This window comes from Hyposmocoma kahamanoa, unplaced genomic scaffold, assembly GCF_003589595.1.
Source record: "Hyposmocoma kahamanoa isolate Upper Pololo Valley unplaced genomic scaffold, ASM358959v1 232, whole genome shotgun sequence".
Lineage (NCBI taxonomy): Eukaryota > Metazoa > Arthropoda > Insecta > Lepidoptera > Cosmopterigidae > Hyposmocoma > Hyposmocoma kahamanoa.
The window spans coordinates 7420060-7445307 of NW_020653750.1; the positions used below are offsets into that span (position 1 = coordinate 7420060).

The 25248-nt window shown below is 34.9% G+C and overlaps 1 protein-coding gene across 2 annotated transcripts in view; it reads right to left on the reverse strand.

Moving 5' to 3' along the window:
- Positions 1-1147: 1147 nt before the first annotated feature.
- The window catches only part of LOC113228460 (putative inorganic phosphate cotransporter), a 50727-nt gene continuing 26626 nt past the window's right edge, over positions 1148-25248 (reverse strand). For both annotated transcript variants that reach the window (XM_026461774.1, XM_026461773.1), the window contains exons 2-10: positions 18914-18992; positions 11281-11480; positions 8134-8370; positions 7042-7251; positions 6628-6795; positions 4539-4755; positions 3292-3413; positions 2193-2309; positions 1148-1862 (exon numbers count right to left, since the gene is read on the reverse strand). In XM_026461774.1, the coding sequence (XP_026317559.1) occupies positions 1644-1862; positions 2193-2309; positions 3292-3413; positions 4539-4755; positions 6628-6795; positions 7042-7251; positions 8134-8370; positions 11281-11480; positions 18914-18950 (1527 nt within the window). In that variant the 5' untranslated portion in view covers positions 18951-18992 and the 3' untranslated portion in view covers positions 1148-1643. The remainder of the gene's footprint in view (positions 1863-2192; positions 2310-3291; positions 3414-4538; positions 4756-6627; positions 6796-7041; positions 7252-8133; positions 8371-11280; positions 11481-18913; positions 18993-25248) is intronic.

Sequence of the window (25248 nt, forward strand, 5' to 3'; positions counted from 1 at the left end):
TATAAAATCTCATTGTCAATCTTTATTTTTCACAACAAATATATTATAATTGTATATCTACTTGCACTATTTTTCAAAACTAAATACTATAGTCAAAACGAACTCGAACATATTTTTTTTTTATTTGCCCGCACTTACATATCATATCACATCATTGATAGGTTTCGTATAGATAGGTAACTAATTACAGTTTCATATGAATTAAGTGTATTGTATACAATGATAACAAAGTACTACCCTGGAAAGATTGGAAAGTTATGCACAAACTAATAATTGTGAGTTTACTTGAGACAATAACTTCACAAGAAAGACTTTAATAACAGAACGTCGCCTAATAATCGCCATTTGATATTAATGATTACCCTGTATTACCCATTCGATTTTTGTAACAGATTTTGAAATTCAGTTGTGGACTTTTAATCTTCAGAACAATTTAATTGATGCTGAAAATGACTGGTTCAATGGCACAACTTCTTAAATTTTACTTAATAACTAAGTAGGTATTTGTTTAAAAACTAATAGTTAATTTATAGTATTTATGTGCGTTCACATAACGACTATTCCTTTTCATTAAATTAAATTTGTACACAGCAAGTGTTTTTTTATATATAGGTAACCTAATTCTAATGTTTTTAGTAAAATGAATTTTTATAGTACACTTTCGCAACCTAAGAGCGTTTACACACGGGGTGAGTTTTAGCAGCGACCAAACGCGCGATTGCATCGCGACACTTGCGATTCATTGGCGGTTGCGTCATTACAGACGCGCGATTGCATCGATAACGTCGCATAAGTTGAATCATTAAAAACGTGCATCGCGTTTTTTACATGTTTTTTTTTCACATGGCACACACTCATAACATCGCACTAAGAATACCCTGTGTCGCGGGTGACACGGACAACCATAAATTACACTCAAACTCACGAGAGAAGTAAATATAGGTAATACAAATATTTCTCCCGGCCGAATCGAATCTGAGACTTTGTGGCAGACCAGCATGGTAAACATATTTAAGGAGCAGTAGAGCTCCTTGTGAAAGAGTTCGTCCAGGGAAGTATGTACTGCCACCCTACCTATTTCTGCCGCCAAGCAGTGATGATAACATTACCGCGTTCCGCTTGTGAAGGGCAAGAAGGGTGCTGGTGAGATTACAGGCACATGGGACTAGTCAACTTATGTCTTAGGGTGACGGGCGCAGGGGCAATGCCACGACTTGTTCGTCCCGTCACTTGATATTTTATTTAAAAAAAAACCGTTCGGCCACAGAGGCATATTTGCATCGCGATAGTATCGCGATAGTATGCTTAAATCGCGCGTGTGTGTAAAGGGAGACGATTAGTGAGTGCGTCGCAATTGAATCCTTACAGACGCACTGCAGAAACTCGCCGTGTGTAACCACTCTAAGCACTTAACCATTAGCTTACAACACAATCAAAAGAGCTTCAAGCTAGATAGCTTGAACCGTACTTACCTCAACCGGCATAGAATTCAATTTAAATCATAAGTATCAAGCTTGACGTGATGTTGACTCTGTACAGTAAACGTGCTAATTTTTGATAAACAAAATTGGAATATTTCAAACAGAAAAACTGTCAACAACATTACAACAAAATTATAACAAACCAACCAATTTCAAGAGTAACTACAAAACAGTGCCTTCAGCTTCTGCTTTCTTGTTCTTTTCTTTATCCTGTTGAGCCATCTTTAACGGACCGTGTTTCCAGCTCGCCGGATACCCGTGTTGCCTGACGTCATCCCACCATTGCTGTTTACCGTCAGCCCAGAAGATGTAAATTACATTCGTACCTACCAGCACGGCAAAACATACCCAGAATGCTACCCGCCATTGAACTAATGTTGACTGAAACAAGAGAAATAAGAAGTGTTAAACATTGTTTTTAGATTTTCGCGATCAATACACATAGGAAATGAAACTATTTTTTCGGGCCTTTTATAGTTTCCATGATCATGGTCGATTGTACGTACACGGTACACGGCAGTCAGCCGTGACCGTGGAACCTTGAAAGGGCCCAAAATTATGACGTAAATATTTTTTTAAAAACTCGATTGAAGATGTTATTAAAGCAAATTTAATAAATTCAGATGCAACGGAATTTTCCTGAGTTTGTCAAGCACCTACTCGAATATTAATAGAAACATTAAACTTGTTAATGTTTGCTCGTAAACTTACATCAGGCGTTAATAATCCGATGAGGTAGGGCGTGATGATACCAGATATTGTAGAAGTGCCGTTGATCATTGCCGTTAGTGAGCCTGCGTAGTTTGGCGCTAAGTCTAGAGCGTTCACCTGGAAAAAGATTAATGTCGCTGGTTAATTGTAGGTAATTTACCAGACTTGGCAAGTTACGTAAATAACTAAAGAACATTAATACCTTATCAACAAAATGCGACACCTTTGGTATTCATATTCAATTGAAATCATGGTTTTGGCCTCAACGTAATTACTGTCTTCGAAATTAATGACAATAATTTGTAATGACGTTTGCTAAATGCACTAAAATGATCATTCTACACATAAGACTAAACCTTGCTCCACAAAGGAAACAGTGTTTGTACAGTGCAATACCCGTGATTAAAACAAACATGTGTACTGAGTCGACAAAATTTTTCTTTTTAGTCACTTACATCGTTAATCTCCTAAGGCCCCGTGTACATCAAGCTATACATAATATATTATGTGATTCAGATGCAGACAATTAATACTATTCCTATGATCATGTAAACGCGTAGTGTACATTCTAATGAAAATATCGCATTCAAATTTATATATACATTCTAGCTAGTGCCCGCGACTTCTATACTAATTTCTATAGTTTTATTAGGCCTCAATGCAAACTTTCATTCCCTATCTTACACTCTTTAGAATTTATTTTTGAGATAAAAGTCCTATGTCCTTCTCCTAGGTTCCATCTAGCTCTGTACCAAAATTCATTTATTAGTTCAACGCTTCACGTGAAAATGTAATAGATAAAGTTACATTCGCATTTATAATATTACTTTGTATATGACCATAAGGTCTCTAGAAAAATACGTTTTTCATACAAAACTGAAAGCAAATTTGCTTAGGCTTGAAACGTGTAATTACATTTTGTACATTCTAAAGCATTCAGTTGTTGGTTTTAGTAATTTAATACGTATTCCAAAAGTACAGGAAAAATATACATATTTATTTGGCACAAGAATTAAATTCCTTTTAAACTCTGTTACAAGATACCTTTACCTATGTTGAGATCACCATAAATTAATATAGAACGTAAATAATATATCACCTTCATTCCGCTGTAGAAGCCTCCCATGAGAGCCATAGAGACAATGAAATAGGCGACAGCTGCAAAGCGGTTGCAACCCGAGTATGACGCCAAAATTATACAGATGGCAGGGCCAGTCGCCGCTAAAACAAATAATGGGATATGTAAAACAAACGAAAATAGGATACTGCATTTTTTTTTATAATATTAAGTGACGGGACGAACAATTCGTGGGCCGATGGTAAGTTATACGCCATAACAGTTGCAGTGCCACTCAGAGCTTTAAATAGCAACGATCTGAGGGGCACTGCCACTGCGCCTGTCACATAAATTGACAAGTCCCATGTGCCTGTAATTTCACCAGCACGCTTACCCTTCAAAACCAGAACCCGTAATGCTGACATTACTGCTTGACGGCAGAAACAGTTAACGTGGCAATGCATCCCTAGACGAACTCTTTCACAAGGAGCTCTACTGCTACTAATTTAGATTCATGTCACTACGCTACACTGTTACTAGAAATGCAATACTGTAAGGAAGGTATTTAGTAACAATATACGCCCTACAATGACATAAACATGCTCCAAAGTTTCTAACGTGACCTTTATGCATCCGGGAACAAGCCAAAGTGAGCTGTAGTGTGCCAGAGTAATGTTAAGGTGAGCTAATGTCATCTATTTGTGTAGAGCAAGTAAGCATGTTTCTACTTCATTAAAGACTTCTTTATATATAAAGCTCAACTAATTTGACTACTTATCTCACCAAAAAATTTATTTATTCATTGTATTATTTACATCTTTACAACATCTAAATAGCTTACTATTAATAACTCTCATAACATTATTAGAATTGCTTCCGTTGTTTAGTCTCTAAACTGTGTATGGCCGAAAAATTTGTATGAGATTTGTCTTGGCATATGAAGTCTGTTACTTTTTGGCATATTTCAGGGAAAAAATATACTTAATTAATTCGTTCGTTCATTCATTCACCCACCCACTTATTTCAATAATCTCAGTACAGAGTACTAAAAAAACCGACCTCAAAACTCATTCGTACCCTAGTTTTCCATCCTTAGAGGAAAACTAGGGGATATTTTTCAAGAAAATAAGCATCATCCAAATCGGTTCACTAAAGTAATCGCGTAACATACAAAAAAAAAACATACAGTCGAATTGAAAACCTCCTCCTTTTTTGAGGTCGGTTAAAAACAGCACTTTCTTCATATATTCATAATGACGTATAATAAAATTAATCAAAAAGTAATTTACCAATAGTGGTATGGATTATCCTGCCCGTTCTAATACTGTGCCAATTTTTCTTCACGCACAAATCACAAACCCAGCCGAAAATAAAGGAACTGATCCACATGGCAAGGTAAGGTATGGCGGTGAGGGTGCCTGTGGTGGCGATGTTGAACTTTAGGACATCTGTCATGTATTTAGGAAGATCAGTGACCATTGTGTAATAACCCCAGTCGTGACCAACCTGAAATTAAAAATGAAATATTATATCATAAAGTGCTTTCTTTTTAATTATAAAGAAGTGAAGAATAGAGAACGAAATAGTTTTTTTTTTATAATATCAAGTGACGGCACGAACGAGTAGTGCACCTGATGGTAAGCTACACGCCTGTCTACAACAGTTGCTGTGCCACTCACAGCTTTAAATGACAAATATCTGAGAGGCATTGTCACTACGCTCGTCATCTTAAGATGTAAGTTGACAAATTCCGTGTGCCTGTAAATATTCGTAATTATTAATACAAAGACCGAACATAGCGTCTGGCACGGTTTGTTAGAAGACGTCGGTTCGAATCCGGCCGGATCGAAGGAATATTTGTCTAAGTGTTCAATCTTTGTATTAATAATTATAACAAACTAGTGAAGTAATTTCACAAATTCTAATTGAATATCGATTCAATATAAATTTAACGTAAATATTCATATTCAGCAAGTCATTTTACGGTAGTACAAAAACCGCCTGGAACATAATTATTTGTTTTGATTTTAAATCCAAAACTTATTTTCATAGTAAAAAAGCAAAGGGAACAACAGTGAGACAGTTACATTATTGTCTGCATTATAATTACATTCATAATAATATTCCGAAACTATTTCGTAAGTTCATCGTTGCATTTAAAAAAAAATATACCTAAGACCCGTTCTTGGTTACAACAAATACCTGGTTTTGGTATAAATTTTTTTTGACATACACGTCGTCTTTATAATTTGTCTATTATAATATAAAAGAATACCCGGAATTAAAATGAATACAATCTTAACGAGCTTTGGTATGTTTTCTAGGTTAAGTACTTAACTAATAAATAAATAATGAAATAGTTTATCTTTGCAACATATTACAGAAATTAAAAATGACGGTAACAACAATTTCCAGGGTACTAATGCGTACTATACTCTTTTAGCTCTCTACTGATATCCGATATTTCCTCTTCTAGCAATGTCAACATTCGAGTACCATTTCAACAACTCCCACTAAAAGTTTCGTGAAACTTGAGCTCAGATTAGTATTCCTTTCGAAACTCACACTTTGACGTATTGCCTAGTTGTTTGAAACTTTTGTAATATATAAGCAAGTTTCTTTGTGGACTAGGAAACTACGTTTTAAACAAAAAGTGTCAGAAAAACGCTGAAAACGTAGAAAAACAGCTCCCAATTCCAATACTTTGGCCTTTCGTTTACCGTCCCTGTTTTGTATTTTCTATGTGACAATGCTAATTATGTCATGTCATGTTTATATCGCTACAACGGTAAAGCGGCGACTGGATAATATTTTTTTTGTGTAAATGGAAGCACGTTTGGTCACAACCTTACCTGATGTTAAGCAACGTTATGTGTGACTAACGACAGTTCCCATTTATATGTACAATGCCTATGTTTTTGGGAAACAGAGATGCCGTAGAGTTGTAAACTTGTGTCAGAATTTTTCTGTGCTTGCAATTTTCGGTTCATTTTTTAGAAGCAATAGAGTATTCTTGTAAAAGAATTTGTTCAGAGAATTACTGACATCTTACCTATTTCTACTGCCAAGCAGTAATGTGAGCATAGCTGTTTGTCAACTTATGTCGTAGGGTGACAGGCGCAGTGCCAGTGCCCTTCATATTTGCGATTTTACAGCTCTTACAGACAGATTTAAGGCTTATCACCAGGCACATGACTTGCTTATCCCGACACTTTATATCATAAAAGTAACGGTAGATTCTGCACAGAATAATTACAAGGTAGGCAGAGCCAAAGCTACCAAATCTACAAGGGACTTAAGATCTTATGTTCCACTGCCAGAAACGCATTTGCGATGTAACAGATGGACCGTCTGAATACCAATTAAAAAAAAGCATACAGCCGCAAATAATAGCGCCCAAACAGGAATGGACCTGACGATTGCCCTCCAAGGCACCGGGTCTCTAACATTAGACGTTTCTGCACTGGTGACGTGTTCATTGAGGTACTTCAATTCTTCATCCGAAATGTAGGGGTGCGTCTTCGGTGTGCTGAAGCAGAGTATACTCTGGAAAGGTATACGTTATATTTAAGTGTAGACTTAACACTGCAAAGTTTTTAAAATGGGCAGATTACTAAATGCAAAAAAATATAATTCAATACATTCACAAACTTGCCTTTAGTACGGAATATACTCGCTAATAGTTTTTTCTTATTAGATAAATATATAATTGTAGATTTCCAGACTGAGCGAGGTGAATGACATACTTTCATAAAAATTGGGTAAACTGTAAAATTAATTTTCTATACTTACCCAGAAAACAAACCACAAGATACCAAAGCATCCAAAGAAGTAGAAAACATTAGCCCAATCGCCATCGCCTGCCATAAGAAAACCAGACATGAAAGATCCGAAGATATTTCCTATTTGTGCTCCTCCAAACACCACTGCTCCTTGTCGAGATCTCTCATGTGGAGGTGTCCACCTTGCTAGAACGATCATCAAAGCAGGCATCGTAGGACCCTGAAATATAAAGACAAAGCGATAGATAGAAGCGAAGTCGATAGAGTCACAAGAATTGGACAGGTTGTGGGTTATATTTTTTTGTGTCTAATGGAGCAATAATCGTTTTTGACGTAACTCCACTTATGCCTTTCTTCCATGAGGGGTGTGAATTGTACATTGGTGTAGCGTGTTTGCGAGGAACACGTTAATATTTTTCCTGTTGAAAAGAATCTTCTGCCATTCTACCATGAGGGGTGCGAATTATTATATATGTCATAGTATGTTAGTTTTTAAAGGTTTTTTTACATATCGCACGGTTAATACAATAGTGTATTAACTGAAAAAGTGTATTTTCTCAGAATCAACGAAAAACGAATTACTCGTTTCCCGTGAAAGATAATTAAAATACTAGATAGGTTATAGTTTATTACAAACAATTTCCTACTTGCCAAATATATATAAAAATAAAAGAAAAAAAATAATTTTATATTTTTGTATAAGGACTATTTTGGCCAGAACTAGCTCACATAAAGCGTGTCTCATTTTGAGTTAAGTAGATTCAGTTGTTTCTTAAAATATTCTAAAGACAGTTTTGTAGACGTGTAGAGAATCAAATTTTACTCACAATAATGCCAGAATCTTGAATTTCACATATTTTGAGTTACAACACTATTGTAATAGCAGTGAACTACTGCCTCTCAAGTAGAGACCTTAACCTGAACTGACCTCAACAATACAACAATCCTTAGGAAATGTGTGAAGTTCCCAACCCGCATTGGGCCAGCGTGGCGGACTATGACCTAAATCCTTGCCTGAGAGGAGACCCGTACCCAGCAGTGGGACATACAAATGGATTGATGATGATGATCACTAAGAGTATATCTTAAAAACTTCACTCACCTCACCCATTCCTTGCAAAACTCTCAAAATAAATAACCATACTGCCCCACCAGCTTTAACCACAACAGGAGTTAGTAGGGTAAATAAGGCTGTGCTCAATAGACCAATGCCCAAAGTCCATTTGCCACCATAACGTTCTGCTAAGTAACCTCCTGGTACGTGAGTGATGGCGTATCCATAATAGAAACCACTGAGAATTAGACCTTGGGTTGCTTCATCCCAATCGAATATTGCATGCTGAAAAAGATAAGATTTAATCTACGCCGAATTGAACACAGATTTCTTATAAATTTTAAGTAACCTACCATTGACTTACAAATAAATGGACGACGGGTCTAATACAAAAACCACGAAAAAAATGTCCCAAGTCAACCTATTTAAACGTAGTGACATGTAAAGGAATATGAAAAAGCTAAAACGTTGAATTTAAATTGTAATGTCATCGCAGTACTGTCTAATTTTGCTTGTTTCGCTGTCAGTCGAACAAACGAAGACTAAAGCGTGAATCACGGTCTGTATACGATTTTAACGCCCTATAAGTTCGGACACTTTTTAGCGCGGACCCGACGTCCATAATTGTAAGTCAATGTAACCTACTAATGAATAGTTTGTTATTGACATTTGTTATGCAAGGCTGCAAAGTTGTTGTTTAACGCGAGTGCTTGTATTGAAACCTGAGCAAGCGAAGGCTGTTAAGATTGAAATTCAAAAGCAGAATCCTGAGCGTAGCGAGGGTTTCATGACACGAGACGCAAAACAACTTTGCTGCCGGGCGAAACACACAACTCTTCACCTCACTATAGCGAGAAAAATGAAAATAGAGAAAAATGAAAATCATATAGATGAAAGTTGTTGAACAGTTGGACTATAACAATTCAGTTTTAATTAACAACATTAGTTATCGTTGTCAATTTAATGTCAACAATAATTCTTATAAAATATAACAACGGTTTTATATTACATAAATAATGTACGACTAATCGCGTTTATTAAATCGAAATAAAAAATTTGGTGCACCACAATCTATCGTCAAGTTCGAATTTCAAAAGCCTTTTCCATGCTAGCGTGGAAAAAAGGCTTTTGAGCGCAGATTTCTAATGAGAAAGAAAACCTAATTAATTAGTATTGTTACCTGTCTAATGCAATACAAATTGAGAAATATTTATAAATTACTCCGAAATGTTACTAAAAGCTAATTTTGAGATTAGACAACCACCATTTAAAATTTGTTGTCAAACATAATGAAACTTCTAAAATTTACAACAGTTGGAGTAACATGGCGATTAGTTCATGAATATTTATTCGAAGAGAATGTACTAAGTTTTGGAGTAGCTCTACGAATTCATGACCATGAAGTTGTGAGCCTTTGTATATTACATGGATAAAATTTGACAAAAGGTTGCAAATGGCATTTGCTTAAAATTGAGCCAATTAATTGCAATATTTTCAGTATTTATATACAGTATTTCTTTTAATCGGACAGTATGGGGAATTCCGAAACCATAGAAGATACTAGGAAACTATCTTAGTAAACATTAAGTCTCTTTTTGTGAAAACAATTTTGGTGTTGTCGATTTTTTGGGCAAGTGTGTGTTGCCCATAAAAATTAATAAAATTGATCAAAATTTTTTTTGTGCATACTGATCGACTTAGTTTTATGACGGATCATTTCATTGTGTGGGACGAAAAAAAATGGGACAGCAGAAGTTGGTCAAGTTTAATTTAATTTTAACGCTTGATCAAAAAACTGATTTTGCTAAAATAGATTAAAAGAAATTACAATTCAAACAAAATTGTGTACATCTTCAGTTTAATAGTCTAATATTCAGTTTATATAGTATAATAGTGTAATATTCAGTTTTTGTGTCTCTTTACACCCTAATCTCCTTTCCTAACTTTGTGTAAAGGTTATAACTGTAACCTTTTTAACCTTTTCATATAAAAAAAAGACCTCAAAAGTTCGTGGAATTACATCAAATTCGCAAGTTGTGTTGAAATCTGTTACCGGCAAGTGCGTGAAACTAGATTCATCCCCTAGTTTGCCATCCCTAAGGGTTCAAATTTAAATGGGACCAATACTGAGGTGTGCCCTCTTTCCAACTAAAAAAGATCAAAATCGGTTCACAAATAATCGCGTAACGTACACAAAAAAAAATACAGTCGATTTGAGAACCTCCTAATTTTTTTTTAAATTCGTTGTAAAGGGATTATTTTAATGAAATATAATAATAATATGAAAGGTTGAAACACGTGTCCTTCGGACAAAACCGCCTCGGCAATCACTGCCTAAAATCGTGGATCTCAATGGACACTGGCGTCTTAAAGAGGATATCAAGAAAAGTCTGTTCAAATCGCGTAAAATGGAGTGAACAGATAGTACAGAATGTTGTATGATACTCAACCTCTCTGTCTCTCTTTTACGCGGTCGCTAATGAATCGCCAATGGTCTGTAAACTCATGCTAGAATCACTGAAGTCGCCTACAACTTTTTTTAATAAAATAAACGCGCATTTTACCTCCACTTAATGCAAAGTGATAATGAGGCCGACTATGGAGCATCTACACCTATAATGCCTATGCCTTGTTTTGAAAAGGCCCAAATTACAGCGTTCAGAGAACAAGTCAGCAGGCAGGGAATCCCGCTCAATAGCCGTACTTTTGTACGTATACACAGTACTTTGCAATACACCGCAGCCCGTTTCGAAACATTACGTACATACAACGTAGAATTGACGCACTGAAAATTATTGTGTGCGTGACTGCGTGACCCTCAGAGTGGTTACAAAAGACGACTTTTAGCAGCGACGCAAACGCGCGTTCGTAAAACTCCAGACTGCATCGCTACACTTGCGATTTATAGGCGATTGTATCGATACAAACGCGCGACAGCATCGATACAAACGAGCAATTGCATCGATACAAACGAGCGATTGCATCGCTACACTTGGGATATATAGACGAGTGCATCGACATGCATGCTGTCACGCGCTTGCATCGCGTAACCGCTCTTATAGTTTAGTTTAACATAGACTTTTTTCTATGCGCTCTAAGATGCAATTTAAGTTGCATTTTTAAGGAGTAAATCTTCTATATTTGTAGTATGTGGTATGCATAGGTACGTCTAAAAATTTAACAAAAATATCTTACCGGTTTCAAACTAACAGTTCCATTGGAAACAATTAAATTATCATCAGGACAAGCATTGGGATCATGATGTTCCGATTCTGTCTTGGTGTTGTTGACCATCTGTGTGACAGCCAAGTTGAGGCAGACTCGCATCGTGTAGGCGTTGCAGACGGCCAGGAGACCCATGATACCGAGGACATACCGCTGAGGAATTAGGAACACTGAGCGGACAAAATTATTGTATATAAATAGCAGGTATATAAAATGTATAATATCAGGGAAGCCTTTAATTAACACACAAACTTGCACAACTTAAAAGTTTATGAGCATATTTTACAAAAATCATATTTTTGTAGTGCTGTATAAAACCGTAGTCTGGCAGTCTACATTTTAAGACTCAAGTCTAATTCACAAGACTCATAAAGACTGACATTTACCTACTGTTCGATGTACTACGAGCCTATCGAGTTTCCGAATAGACTCCACTTCGACATTTTATAATGTCGAAGTTAGGCTCGAGTCTAATTATCTACCGAGTCGAGCTCGAGTCTAGAGTAAGTACCTACTGAGCGGTGTTGTGGTGTGTTGTGTTAAACTGTAGTATAACTACTATGGTATAATTAAGTATTACTATCTTCTTCTTTTTTAAATCACCATAATTGGGTTTTTTTCTTATTTAATTCTTGGGCAGTGGTAGTGTTCAGTGACATTTCACCTTGTTTATCATACCCAAGACTTTGTAGAGTAGAAATCGCTTCGAGGCGAGTTTTGGAGTTAGGTTTACGACTCAAGTTCTGTTTAGAGTCGAGTCCGTGATCCGATAATTCTCGCTTGACTCGACTCGGAGTCGTGAGTGTTTTAGGCCACCGAGCCGTGCAAAATGAGTCGAGTTTATAAAAGTAAATAAATGTAGACTCCTGGACACGAGTTTTTCACAAACACTAGCTTTCTGTTGAATTATAACGCATAGTTTACAATTCGTAGGCTTGCTATATTAAAATCACATTTGCAAAATGACAGCTTGTTGGGAGAGAGGCTTAAGAGGGAGCAGAGGAATAATTCCTAATCTTCGATTTGATTTTAGAGGGGTATATCCACTTTAAAGTTAAAAATAAAATATTGTATGAATGACTACACGATATATTCAAGCATAGACATTAATCAGAAACATAAAACAATAAAGTTTCCTCGATAGATAAAAATCACGAAATGACCTCTAATTGACACATTTTTTCGATTTATCCTCGAAATGCTACAGGTTATTAGGACAAAAATTAGATAATTAATTATATGTATGTATGATCGACAACTGTCACTATGGATTTTTTTTAATCCCTTTAGTTTTAGAGTTATTCCGCTAAAACGAATTTGGTACTTTTAATGCGCAAAATTCAACATCTCCTGTCGCATGTCACGCGAACTTCAGGCATAAATTTGTTTCACAAATTTGGGCGGAGCCAACGTCAAAACTTTTTTGGCATGAGAGCTCTTGAAGATTCTACAAACTAAATTAGTCGATAACTTTTCATGTAGTTCGTATAATTTTTATGAGTTTCATGCGGTAAAAGCGGTTTTTGACATATGATCATATATGACTTTATTATGCCATTGATGTCCTATCAAATGAATAAATTTCTAAAAATATATTGTTATTAACAGTCGATACTTTTCCCGTACTACTTAATACAATTATACTAATCATTTTGCTTGAGTTGAGCGACAGGAACACTGGTTTTATTTTATAATTAATTTTTTTACAAACGAAACTAAAGCCATTAACAAATTCAGGCGTTACTTTGCGGAAGTCCATGTTAATAAAAATGGAAGTAAATTAATTTGCTACTCCGCGAACCCAGTGAAGGTTAGATCGTGCAAAATAGCTGCGCTGGTGTTGAATATTTTTTCATTAAGTTAATTATCCCACCTTCCTCAAATTAAAGTGATTCGAAAAATGCATATCTTATACCATACGTGTTCTATTTAGTTCAGTTGATATAAAAAAAAATCATTGGTATATGTAAAGTACTTATTAAATACAGCGGTTTTCTTGTGAAATTTCGAAATAAGTTTGTGTTTTTTTCTATCGTGAAAATTTGTAAGAATCGTGTTTTCACACCGCATAGTAATCAGTGTATATCCTCAGTTTTACTATATATTTTTTCCAAAGTAATTAATTCAACACTTTCGCTGTTATGCGGAATCAACCAAAGCCATTTGAGGTTGTGTAGACTCTTAAGGGATTCTGAAATAGCGATACACCTTTTAATATTATGTTAAATATTAAACTTAATAAATTGAATCTCATAAGAAAAGCAGGCGATATATTTGAAGGTTGATACATTTATTGTTACTCTAAATGTACTAACTTGAAGATCAATATTAGCAGTATTGGACCTTCAAACAGAATCGAAACGAAAGTTACACAGGCAACTCCCAGACCAATTAAGATTTCTCTAGTCAACGATCAAGCAAAATGTTCGCTTAGAACTCGGTTAAGTTTAACTTAAGTATCTAATTCAGTTTTGGAGTTGTGTTTTGACTTTGTCCATGACTCTCGCTTTAGCGTAGCTTAAGAATAGACAGGGTGCTAATTATAAATGAACAAGACGCGATCAAAATGTGCTAAGGCAATGTGTTTAATGAACAAAATTACGCAATGTTCTTTATGTAAGCGTGTATGTAAACCGTAGAAGGCGATGGTAGATTAAGAAAATAATAAAAAAGTACCGAAAACAAGTTCATTTGAAGGACAATGGCGAAATTACTGTTAAAAGAGTTCTTTAGCATCTTCAAATATCATAATTACAAATCTGAATACAATAAATTCATTAAGCTTCCCAAATTATACTAAAGGCCTGTCTAAGTCTGAAAATAAAATCATATTTAAAATAAATTTTTTTTATGATGTCAAGTGACGGGACGAACAAGTCGTGCACCTGATGGTAAGCAAGGCTTTAAGACACGAAGATCTGAGAGCCTTCAAAACCGGAACGCAATAATGCTCGCTTTACTGCTTGGCGGCAGAAATAGGTAAGGTAGTACTTACCTGGACGAACTCTTTCACACGACAAGCTCTACTGCTACAAAACTCAAATGACTAATTCGTATGTAACCGGCCTAATATCTTCAATTGTCAGTTTCTTAGTTTCTTAACTTTGAGCGACATGTAACCGACAAAAAGAGGTTTTCAATACGTACGTATACGATACTCGTAGGTCCATATTAATTTAGTTTACGTAATATCAAATGGACTGATTCGGCAGATTTGCGATGACAGATGAACTGCTATATTACAAAAAATAAAGTAGATAAATCCGTCTTCAAATATGCCAGCGAGAAAGTAATAAAAGTGACAAAAAGTTCACAATGTCAGGGATAGATGGCATATTTCACAAAAAAATTATTTTTTGTGTTCGAATTACTGGGACGTGGTAAGTACATACTCGAGGTTTTTTTTGTTATGGCTTAACTTCGTGCCTTTTGACCATACCTTATAAAAAATACTTTCGTCACGTGACAAAGCCACTGCACCATTCAGCTTCCATTAACTCTGTGTAAGGCTTCTATTGTTTATTTTGATCTAATAATACACACAATATTTTTTATTAAATTACGTAAAACCTAACCTCCAAAACATTAAACTGGAATATCTTTAATTCCAAATATCTCAGAATAGTAAACCCATCTCGGTTTTGGGTTTACTATCATAACAGTAAACCCAAAACTGATATTATGGTACGAGAATTTAGACAAATTTTATAACAAGTCCCTAGAGATGAAAAAAACTGCTTATAAATTTTTTATCGTTAAAACGTTATACTTATTTAAAATAGGGCGTTTATAAAAATCTTTTTGCAAATGGTTTTTAGTTTGAAGCTTAGAAAAATCGTTTAGAATGCTCATAGACTTTGTAACAAGAAAAGCTTGCAACATTGTGTTGACAGCGAAAAGCGAAAGTAGGCCACGAAAAATTTTCAGTAAGCAAGTTTATTTGTAAAACATGAGTTTTATTTTGATTTAAAACAATATTATTGTACATTTGTTTGGAAAATATAAATGGTGGGACTTGACACTTAGGCAGCTTGTAAAAAATAAAATTGCTGAGTATTCAACTGTGTAACACTAACCTACAACTTAAAATTATAACCATAATTGTGTGCTTTTAATATAAAGCAAAGTTTTTTTAAGTGCTTTTCGTTTAAACGCCCCTTATCTTCATATTACAATCTCATTGATGTTAAGCTATGTCGACGATATTCCCCGACTGTCTAGTAAATTCGTATTTACTTTATCCTTGAATATAGTCTTAAATTGTAGCTTTGGAAAACACAGAGAGCTGGCTATTTTTTTGTCGTACGCATCAGAAAAGGTGATGCAAAGCGCTATTTATATATATATATAATTTTAATGCGTTAAGTTATGTAAAAATATTATTTTAGAAGACTTCAGCTTGCCTTTATATTAAGTAGGGGTCGGACTAAGGAAGGTGTTAAAGAAAATTTCAAACACCAAAATGAATTTATCAGATAACAAACTTGTAAGACTTTGTAATTTGACGAGACATAAATGTCCTCGGAAAGCTATTGAAAAGAAATCCCGAATTCAGCTCAGACAGAGAATATATATTGTCAGTGTTTTGGAGAAAGGGCAAAAGCGACTATTCGAAAAAAAAGTCAGGGGAACATGTTTTAGGTTTTAACGACGGTCTTAAAATATTCACGTTTTGTTTTAAAATTCAACTTTGGTATTAAAACAGGACTAAATATTTTCAACAATCCTAATAAAGTAAAATATATTCCCTTTACAATTTTTTTGAGATGTTGCTTTCGTTCTTTCTACAAAACACCGCCGATATATGATATTTTTCCTTTAAACAAACATAATGTATGCATTAATGAGTAAGTACATACTGAAATTGAAAATATGTTTTTGAAGGGATCAATTGGAATTTGCGAGAGCGGTGATTGTCAGGTGAGACAATGGTTGTTCCTCAATTATTAAGAGTATAGAAGCTCAAATGGCTTTGGTTGATTGCGCATAACAGTGAAAGTGTTGAATTTGACTTTGGACAAAATATATAGTAAAAATGAGGATATACACTGATTACTATGCGGTGTGAAAATGCGATTCCTAAAAATTTTCACGATAGGGAAAAAGCATAGACTTACCTCGAAATTTTACAGGAAAGCCTCTGTATTCAGTAGGTACTTTATAATATATCAATTATTTTTTATATCAACTGAACTAAATAGAACAAGTATACTGTACGATATACATTTTAGATAAATTACGTAGCAGCTGTAGAGTTCCTTGTGAAAGTGTTCGTCCAGGGAATTACTGCCACCTTACCTATTTCTGGCGCCAAGTATTAATGATGCTCACGTATTACGCTGTTCCAGTTTCGAAGGGAAAGGGTGCTGGTGAAATTACAGGTACATGGAACTTGCTAACTTATGTCGCATGGTGACAGGCGCAGTGGCAGTATATCTCAGATCTTTACGAGTTATAGCTTTAAGTAGTACTGCAACTGCAATGAACAGGCGTGTCACTTAACACCAGACACACGACTTGTTCGTTCCGTCATGGTCTCGTCACAAGGTATCGTAAAAAAGGACCCGCTCCCGGCAGTGGGATGTATAATAGGTCGATTATGATGATTGGAATTGTACGATGTTGTACAAAAAAGATAGCATCCATTTTGGCAAATATTTTATTTAAGGTGAATTGAGAGATCTGACGTATTTCGACCACTTCGGTTTTTCGACATTATAAACTAAAAATTTAACTTGTTGTTGTTACGAAAAAATTAATTTCGGTCAATTGTCATTAAAGATAAATATTTCAATGATTTTTTTTCGTATTCCGTAATAAATACGTCAGAGGACTATGAGCTTATTTTACAGTGAGAGATACTATCTTATTTCTAAAAGGCAAATATTTAAAGGTCGTGCAATGCATTTCCCCGCATTTGCCTCACACACTTCAAAGCCTACGCAACCACGATATCATTTCGCCTTAAGAAAACTTATATTATACATATTTATGGAAGTTTGCTCCTAAGCGATGTTTGATTTTTCTATTTTAGTTTTGCTCTAGATAGCAAAAATATCGAGACCCGGCAGTGAATCTAGCTCATTTCGTAACTTGTTACGCAATCACTTTTTGTGCTGTAACTGGAGTCTTAAAAGGAATTGCAAAACACTGCAATCATTGTAATAATTTAGGTACTTTCGTTTTACTGACTCATTGATGTGAACATAAATTCTTAGTAAGAGATTATTTGAAGACATTATAATGCTCAGTAGTATTAATAATACGTTGTTTTTTTTTATTTTTTTATGATATCAAATGGCCTCGTGGCAAGCGATACGCTTGTCCATAACAGTTACAGTGCCGACCTTTAAATCCTAAATAACTGAGGGACACTGCAACTTCACCAACCCCCTGAGCGCATTTTGAGCGACACGAATTTTATCGAGCTCACCCCGCGGGCTCGAGTCGAGCGGAGTCCGCGCTGCCGCCGCGCAGCGACCGCGTGCGTCTAACTGTCATGGCAAAATACGTTCTATTTATTTAGCTCACTCAATTGTTAGAAAACTTCTTGCTTAGATCAGCTAGATGCACTCAGTCTCAGTCACTTCGTTTGCTAGGCGTCTGCCAGACGTGTTAAGATCACATAACAAAGTTTTTATTGTCACGGAACTACATAATGATAAAAGACTAAAGACTGAAAGAGAAGATGTATAGTGGATAGTTAGTTAGTAGTTGCTGGCTAATCTACATGTTAATTTTTATAATATATATTTATTTAAAAATGGCAGCACTAACGCTGCACGTGTATTACAAGGAAACTAAACTGTTGCCAATTAGTTTATACTCTGCTGATCTCAAATCTGGCATTTTAATGAGTTTTTTCTTCTTAAGAACTTGGCTCTCGTCGGTAAAATAATAGACAACCATCCCCTGTTCAGCGGCCTAACATTAATTCTGATACGACATATTTTCCCTTATTTGATCTAAATAACTAGGTCTTTTCCTGCATCTTTTCCCTTCAATATTTAGTTCCATAATGCTTCTAAGAAATCCGTCGTTTCATATCAAATGTTCATACATTGCGATTCTCTATTGTCTTTAAAAAGCTTCTCCTGCAAACTACTGATAAAATTGTACATTTGGAGTATCGTATTGTACGGCAGTGAGACATGGAAATAGAGAAACAAGGAAAGGTTAGAAGCATTTGAAATGTGGTACTAGAGAGAATGGAGAGAATTAATTGAACAGTTTTTTTATAAAAATAAAAATATTCAAAACTGAGTGTCGTATTTCATCATGATAATGCAAACCACACAAATCCTTACAGAGCCGCCACAAACTATTACATAGTTAGGTTGGGATGTGTTACCTCTTAGCGTATTCGCCCGATAAAGCCTCTTCTGATTGTCACTTGTTTCGGTCTTTCCAAAAAATGGAGTTTTAAAATTACCCAAAAAATGGCAATAAATTGTTGACCAACATGACCAATACATAATTGATTGGAATTTGATAGGTATTTTAGAGAAAGAAAACTTAAAACTATTGTCAAAGTGTATTTGTGAGGGTACGTTATCATTCTAATATCCTACGCAATAGTTTTTTTTACAAATACAATACTTACATTTCGATATTCTTCGACGCCATGTCGTTGATAACATTGCAGTGTTTTTTTTAATCAAAAGCGTATTGACGATTGAGACCTGTAAAGAAATTAAAAATACATTAACATAGGAAAAAACTTAATAGATGGTTACATAATAATACAGTATATTTGAGAAAGAAGGTTAGGGTCGTATCGTTAACCGGTCAAATTCTAAATAATAAGCGTGTGCCTTTCTTAACTTGACGTTGGCGGAATCATGGATTATTTCGATGGTTATGTCCCCATTTAAAAAAAGAAGAAGGGTGGCATTATCGAGACTTAGTCATGTAACAACTAAGCCGTAACGGCTGACCACTTTTATCTATAGTTTTATTTTGTCTATCTTGGGATGGACTTTGGACAACCAACTATTGTTTTTAAATGATAGATTGTTCACATTTGCACACAATCTAAAATGAGGACGTTGATGGACGTAGGTAGTTTACGTTAGACGTAGATAAAAAGAGATTTAAACCGACGTAAACTGTACATTATTTACTTGTCCAAAATATTGCCTTCCTTAAGATAACTAACGTAATCGACATTTTTAGCAAACTTGAATTATTAACATAATATTACAACCCCTATAATCAGTTTCTTTAATATCTAGCAATATCAGCGTAATTAGAATTTTTTTTAAGTGACGATAAAACTTTAAGAACCAATATCTCGAAAGTTACCGAAATGAAAAGGCATTAATTATGACAAGGAGGGCAGAATAATAGAATAACAAAATATATAATTGTTTAGACATGTACAGATACAACGTGGGTAGCATCTGCTTTTTGTACCTAATTTAATTTGCCTCTAATAACAAAAAGAGTCGGAATATAATTGACAATAAAACTTTAGGGGCCAATATAGAAAGTTACGAAATGCAAATGCATTAGTTATTATTATACAACGGGGGCAGAATAACAAAATTGAGAAAAATTATATTTGTTTAAACATATACTGATAAAACGTGGGTAGCAAATTCTTTTTATACTTAATTTCACTCGGCTCTAATAACAAAAAGAATCGGAATATTGTCCACTACTGACTCTATTCACTGCTTCACTAAAAAAACTGTTTGTGTACCTTTATTACCTATTGTTTTCGTCTAAATGTGACTTCTTTAGGTGTATGGTATGGTATGGTGGTATGGTTTCTATATTAATTTATACAATTATATAAATGTGATTTTGTGAATGTGAAAAAGACGAAGAATGGCGTACAGTGAACAAGTTAAGAAGAACAGCAAAGTGAGCAGCTATAAATAAGTCAAGGAGCTGGCTATGAACCGTGAGGAATGGAGCAGTCTACACCGACAATAACCTAAATAGAATGACGATAAAAGTGATTTTTGTTTTTGGTAAGTACATAAGGTATGTAATACCCTTACATAAAAAATGTTGAATTGCTTCAGTTAATAAACATGGAAGTGAATATGAAAATTACCATATAAGAAAATTGACGAACGTTAGTAGTTTGTAATGTAGCCTGTAAGTTTAGTAGTAGTAGTACTGTAGTAGTACGTACCTTTATAAAAAGTTTTAGCGTAGAACATTTGTATACATTGTACGATTCAGAACTTCGTTATGCATTTTTTTAAAGTCAAATATTCATTTCCTTAAAAATTATAGGTTTCGTGTATGATATTAATGTTGTAAGAGACAATACTTGTATTTTAAAGTAAATTGTTCTTTAAGTATAGCCTATTCAATCATTTGCAATTTAAACCGATAACGACTTTCTGTCACAATAACTCATTGTAGTCCAGACAATGGCAACACCTTAAATTCTTCAATTTATCGCCATTATAATGAATTCTAGAACAAAGGGAAATATCATTTTTAAGTACTATACGTATCTCTACTTTAGAATAAAGATTTAAAATTATATTTTCTGCGTTGTGTGGTAGATAATAAAGCTTCAATTAGGCTGTTTAAATAAACGTCGTGTGTAAAATTTTATCTTGTTTGGAAAACGTCGAACGTCTTAATATACTCGTGATATTTCAAGTATTTACTTCACTTGTGACTGTTTTGATCTAGTTTGCTTTCATCATAGTTATCTTTATAACTGGACGTACAGTTTAGAGAAAGTGTGTTACGATCTATTTTTACCTGGAATTACATCTATTTGCCAAGTTTTATTGAAATCGGTTAACGAAAAGTGTAGGAAATGTACTAAATGGATATTAAAAGTTTATTTTCCCTATATGGATTTATAAAATAAAAATAAAGTAATGGGTTTTTAAAGAAATAATAGTACTTCAGAATGCGTAATTGAAATTGATGAAAAGAAAGTTGAACAAGTAAAAGAGTTTGTGTAACTGAGATGCATTTTTATAAGGGATGGTAAATAAATGCAAGAAAGATATTGAAAGAAGAGTAAAAATGGAAAATTCGGTGAATGGGGCCATAAAGGGAATGACATGCAGCCAGTCTATATCTGAAAAAGCAAGAATGGCGGTGCATAATGCTATGTTGGTTCCAACGCTAATGTATGAGAGTGAGTGTTGGGTGTGGCAAAAGAAGCATGAGATTAGAAGAAGAAAAAGAAGCAGAATATGTGGTGTGCGTCTGTGTGACAAAGTGAAAAATGCAGTGATCCGTGAAAAATGCGGTTTGAAAGACGATGTAGTGACAAAAATAGAAAAGGGGTGCTGAGGTGGTTTGGGCACATGGAGCGGATGAATGAATGTAGATTATCGAAAGAAATATATAGAGCTAACGTAGAAGGAATCATTGGGAGAGGACGGCCACAAAAAACATAGTTCTTAAAAAGGCTGAGAAGAATAAAAGGGCATGAAGGAAAAGATTGATGAATGTAAGTGAAGCAAGAGAGGTTTGTAAGGAGCGTGCTAAGTGGCGATAGATACCTTCTGCCTATTCCGATGGGAATCTAAGGGGATTTATAACTAGATGCAAAATGGTTACGCCGCATAATATACATACCTATATGCGTATTAAATTGTATTTATTTTATTTCACGGCCGCTAAGCGTGTAAACACTGCAAAAGGTATAAAGGTCGATGGTCGGTTAACCCATGTATGAATGGATGCTTCCTAAACGATTTGTCCGGGTGTTCAGAATAGTGTCCTCGAAGTTATCATTACAATAGGTATAAAAACTCTCCAGTTCGTGACCAGGTGATTACACTCCCATTAGTTTCTTTGAAGTCACACATCACACACGGCTTAATGACGCGCGACTCTTTTATGGAGCTGCTGTGTATGCTACCATAATTGACTCTATAAACAATGCAATGCGAAAGCTAAAATGCCGCGTATCAGTGCGACATGCATCGCTGTGTAAGAAACGCCTTAGTGTTAATTGTAGTAGATTATTAATAGTATATGTGATGAGTAGGTATGAAATGAAAAGTATAAAAGAGTTCGTCGAAGGAAGTACTGCCATCCAATCTGTTTCTCCCGCCTATTTCCCGTTTTGAAGGGTAAAGGTGCTGGTGAAATTACGGGACTTGTTAACTTATATCTCAGGGTGATGGGCGCCGTGGAAGGGAAGATGTGTCTCAGCTTACGTAAGAAGAATTTCATCTTCGTTATCATCTCAGACTTCAAAGACCATAAGAAAGAGTTCGTACAGGAAAGTTATTTCTGCCGCCAAGCAGTAATGTGACCATTACTGCATTCCGATTTTGAAGGGTAAGTAAGGATGGTAGTGAAATTACAGGTGCATTGGACTTCCCAACTTGTGTCTCAGGATGACCGACGCAATGGCGGTGCTCTTCAGATCTTTGCGATTTAAAGCACTGAACGGCACTACAACCGTTATGGACAGGCGTATTGCTTATCACAAGGCACACGGTTTGTTTGTCTCTTTGTTTGGTATCGCAAGAATTATAATTTTTTTATAACAAAAGCCGACCTCAAAAGTTTGTGGAATTACATCTATTTGCCAAGTTTTTTTGCAATCGGTTACCAGAAAGTGCGCGGAACCGGATAAACCTCTAGTTTTCCACCCTTAGAGGTGGAATATTTTCTTCAAATTTAAATAAGACCAATGCTGAGGTACCCTTTTTCCAACAAAAAAGAATCTCAAAATCTGTTCACAAATGCCGGAGTAATCGCGTCACACAAAAAAAATACAGTCGAATTAAGAACCTACTTTTTTTAAATTTGGTTAAAACTCAAACCCTTGGTGCTTATGCTTAAGGCCTTATGGCCACATCTGCAAAATGACACTTTTTCAAGAGATAGGGGTTTAAAGATTCCACACCCAAATTATATTTTATTTATGTTAGAAAAAGAGTTATATAATTTCTCATAGAAGTACATAATATGTTTCGTGTAGTTCGTATTATTTTAATGGCTTTAATGTGATAACAGCGCTTTTGACGCACGATCACATGTGGTTTATTTATTTCAGAATATTACATACAAAATACAAAAGTTAATAAGCACACATACATCGTACATTGACAAAAACAATTATATAAATTCAACAAAAATAAATTAATTAAATTATTAGAAACATCGAACACTAAGAAAAAATTCCTTCGATCCGTCTGGATTCGATCCAACGTCTTCCAGCAAACCATGCCAGACGCTATGAAATATGAGCTTATTTCGGTCATTCTCGGACTAGTGTTCACTACCTAATTTCCGTGGCAAGTTTTGTTATTTAAATATTCAAGTTAATATATCACGATACAATACTCGAATATTAAATAATATTGCACGATAAAATAATAGAAGACTTCATCAGTAATTGGTAGTGAACACTAGTTTGAAAATGATCGAGTTTCTGGCACGGTTTTCTGAAAGACGTTGGTTCAAATCCAGCCAGAACGAAGGAGGAAGGAATTATAACAAAACTAGTGGAGTTGTTGTGAAATTACAAAAACAATTGAATAACTGCCTTTGTAACTGAATGGTTACCATGCTGGGCTACCACGCAGAGGTCTCGGATTTTTTTCTTTCGAGAGTTTGGGTGTAATTTGTGGTTGTTTACGTGTGTGTCCATGGCACCTGCGAAACAGGGTTTCCCTAGTGCGGGACTATGAATAGGTGCGCGCGTTGTTAATCTCATGGTGGTAAATAAATTAAAAATTAGTAATGAAATTAATAAAATAAAAGTAACAAAAATTATATGCAATTAAAATAATGTACCATGCACTACAAAATTAGGTAACCCCACATATATTCATCCGGTGGGTTTGGATGGGACAGTCTAAACTATTTCCCAAAAATTATACCATGGGTTCGAATTGTCTGGTATATTTATTATTTATTTTATCGAATCGCAGAGAACGTAGCCACCAAAGCTTTCTTGGCATCCACTCAATATGGTACAAGTTTCTAACGAAATTACTTGGCCTTTCCTCAACCAATACGCGCGATGTTGTGAACAAGCGTAAATTTTTAATTTCGACATGCCACATAAGATAACTGAGGTCAAAACTCGCCATGTCAAGCCTTTAGGGAAAAGTATTCATTTTAAAACTGAACTGCAAAAATAAATAAATAAAATACACATCCCATCTAGAATATAAAATGTTCACTAAACGACCGCTTTGGTCGAGTGGCTGTCACACCAGTTTTTAACCGACTTTGAAAAAAAAGGAGGAAACTACCTGCTGATCGGTTTAAAGTTTTATTTTACCACAAAAACAATTATTGATTATTAAATATTTACAATATCTAATTACTAATTTATGAAGTCGGTGCCAACCATAGAAAGAAATACCTTGATAGATTCTAATGCTATACAGTAAGTTTGTAAACTTGGCACAGCACATAGCAATAATAATATTATATTAAGGTTATAGGTTAGGACGGGAAATGTCACGTTGTAATTTGTATAAATAAATTATAAATGTAGATAGTTAAATTAATATGTCATATATTACTCTGTACAAACCGAAATAACATAAAAATTAATAATACAAAGTATTACGCAATGTTGTTATTTGGATGAAATCTGTGTTTTACAATTTTTCGCTTTTTGTTGTAGTGACTTTTTATGGTTTTTGAAGTTAATTGAATTTTTTAAAGTTCATCATTGGTCAGTGTAGAAAAATATTTTTTTGTTATTGTCTCGGGTCTGGGTGTTTGAGATACCGTAATTGTTTCCAATTTCCATAACACAAGTGTTTTATTTACTTGAGGTTGTAAGCCGCTAATATGCCGTGACTAGCATCACGGCAATAAATAGAAATAGAATACTTCGGTCCACATAATTTATTTCATAAGTAAAGTCAAAAGAAAAAAGGAAGGCTGTAACAAGAAAAGGGCATAGAAATCAGGTACAACGCTACAAAACACTCCCTACTTAAGTACTAAAAACGTGAAATAGACTTACCC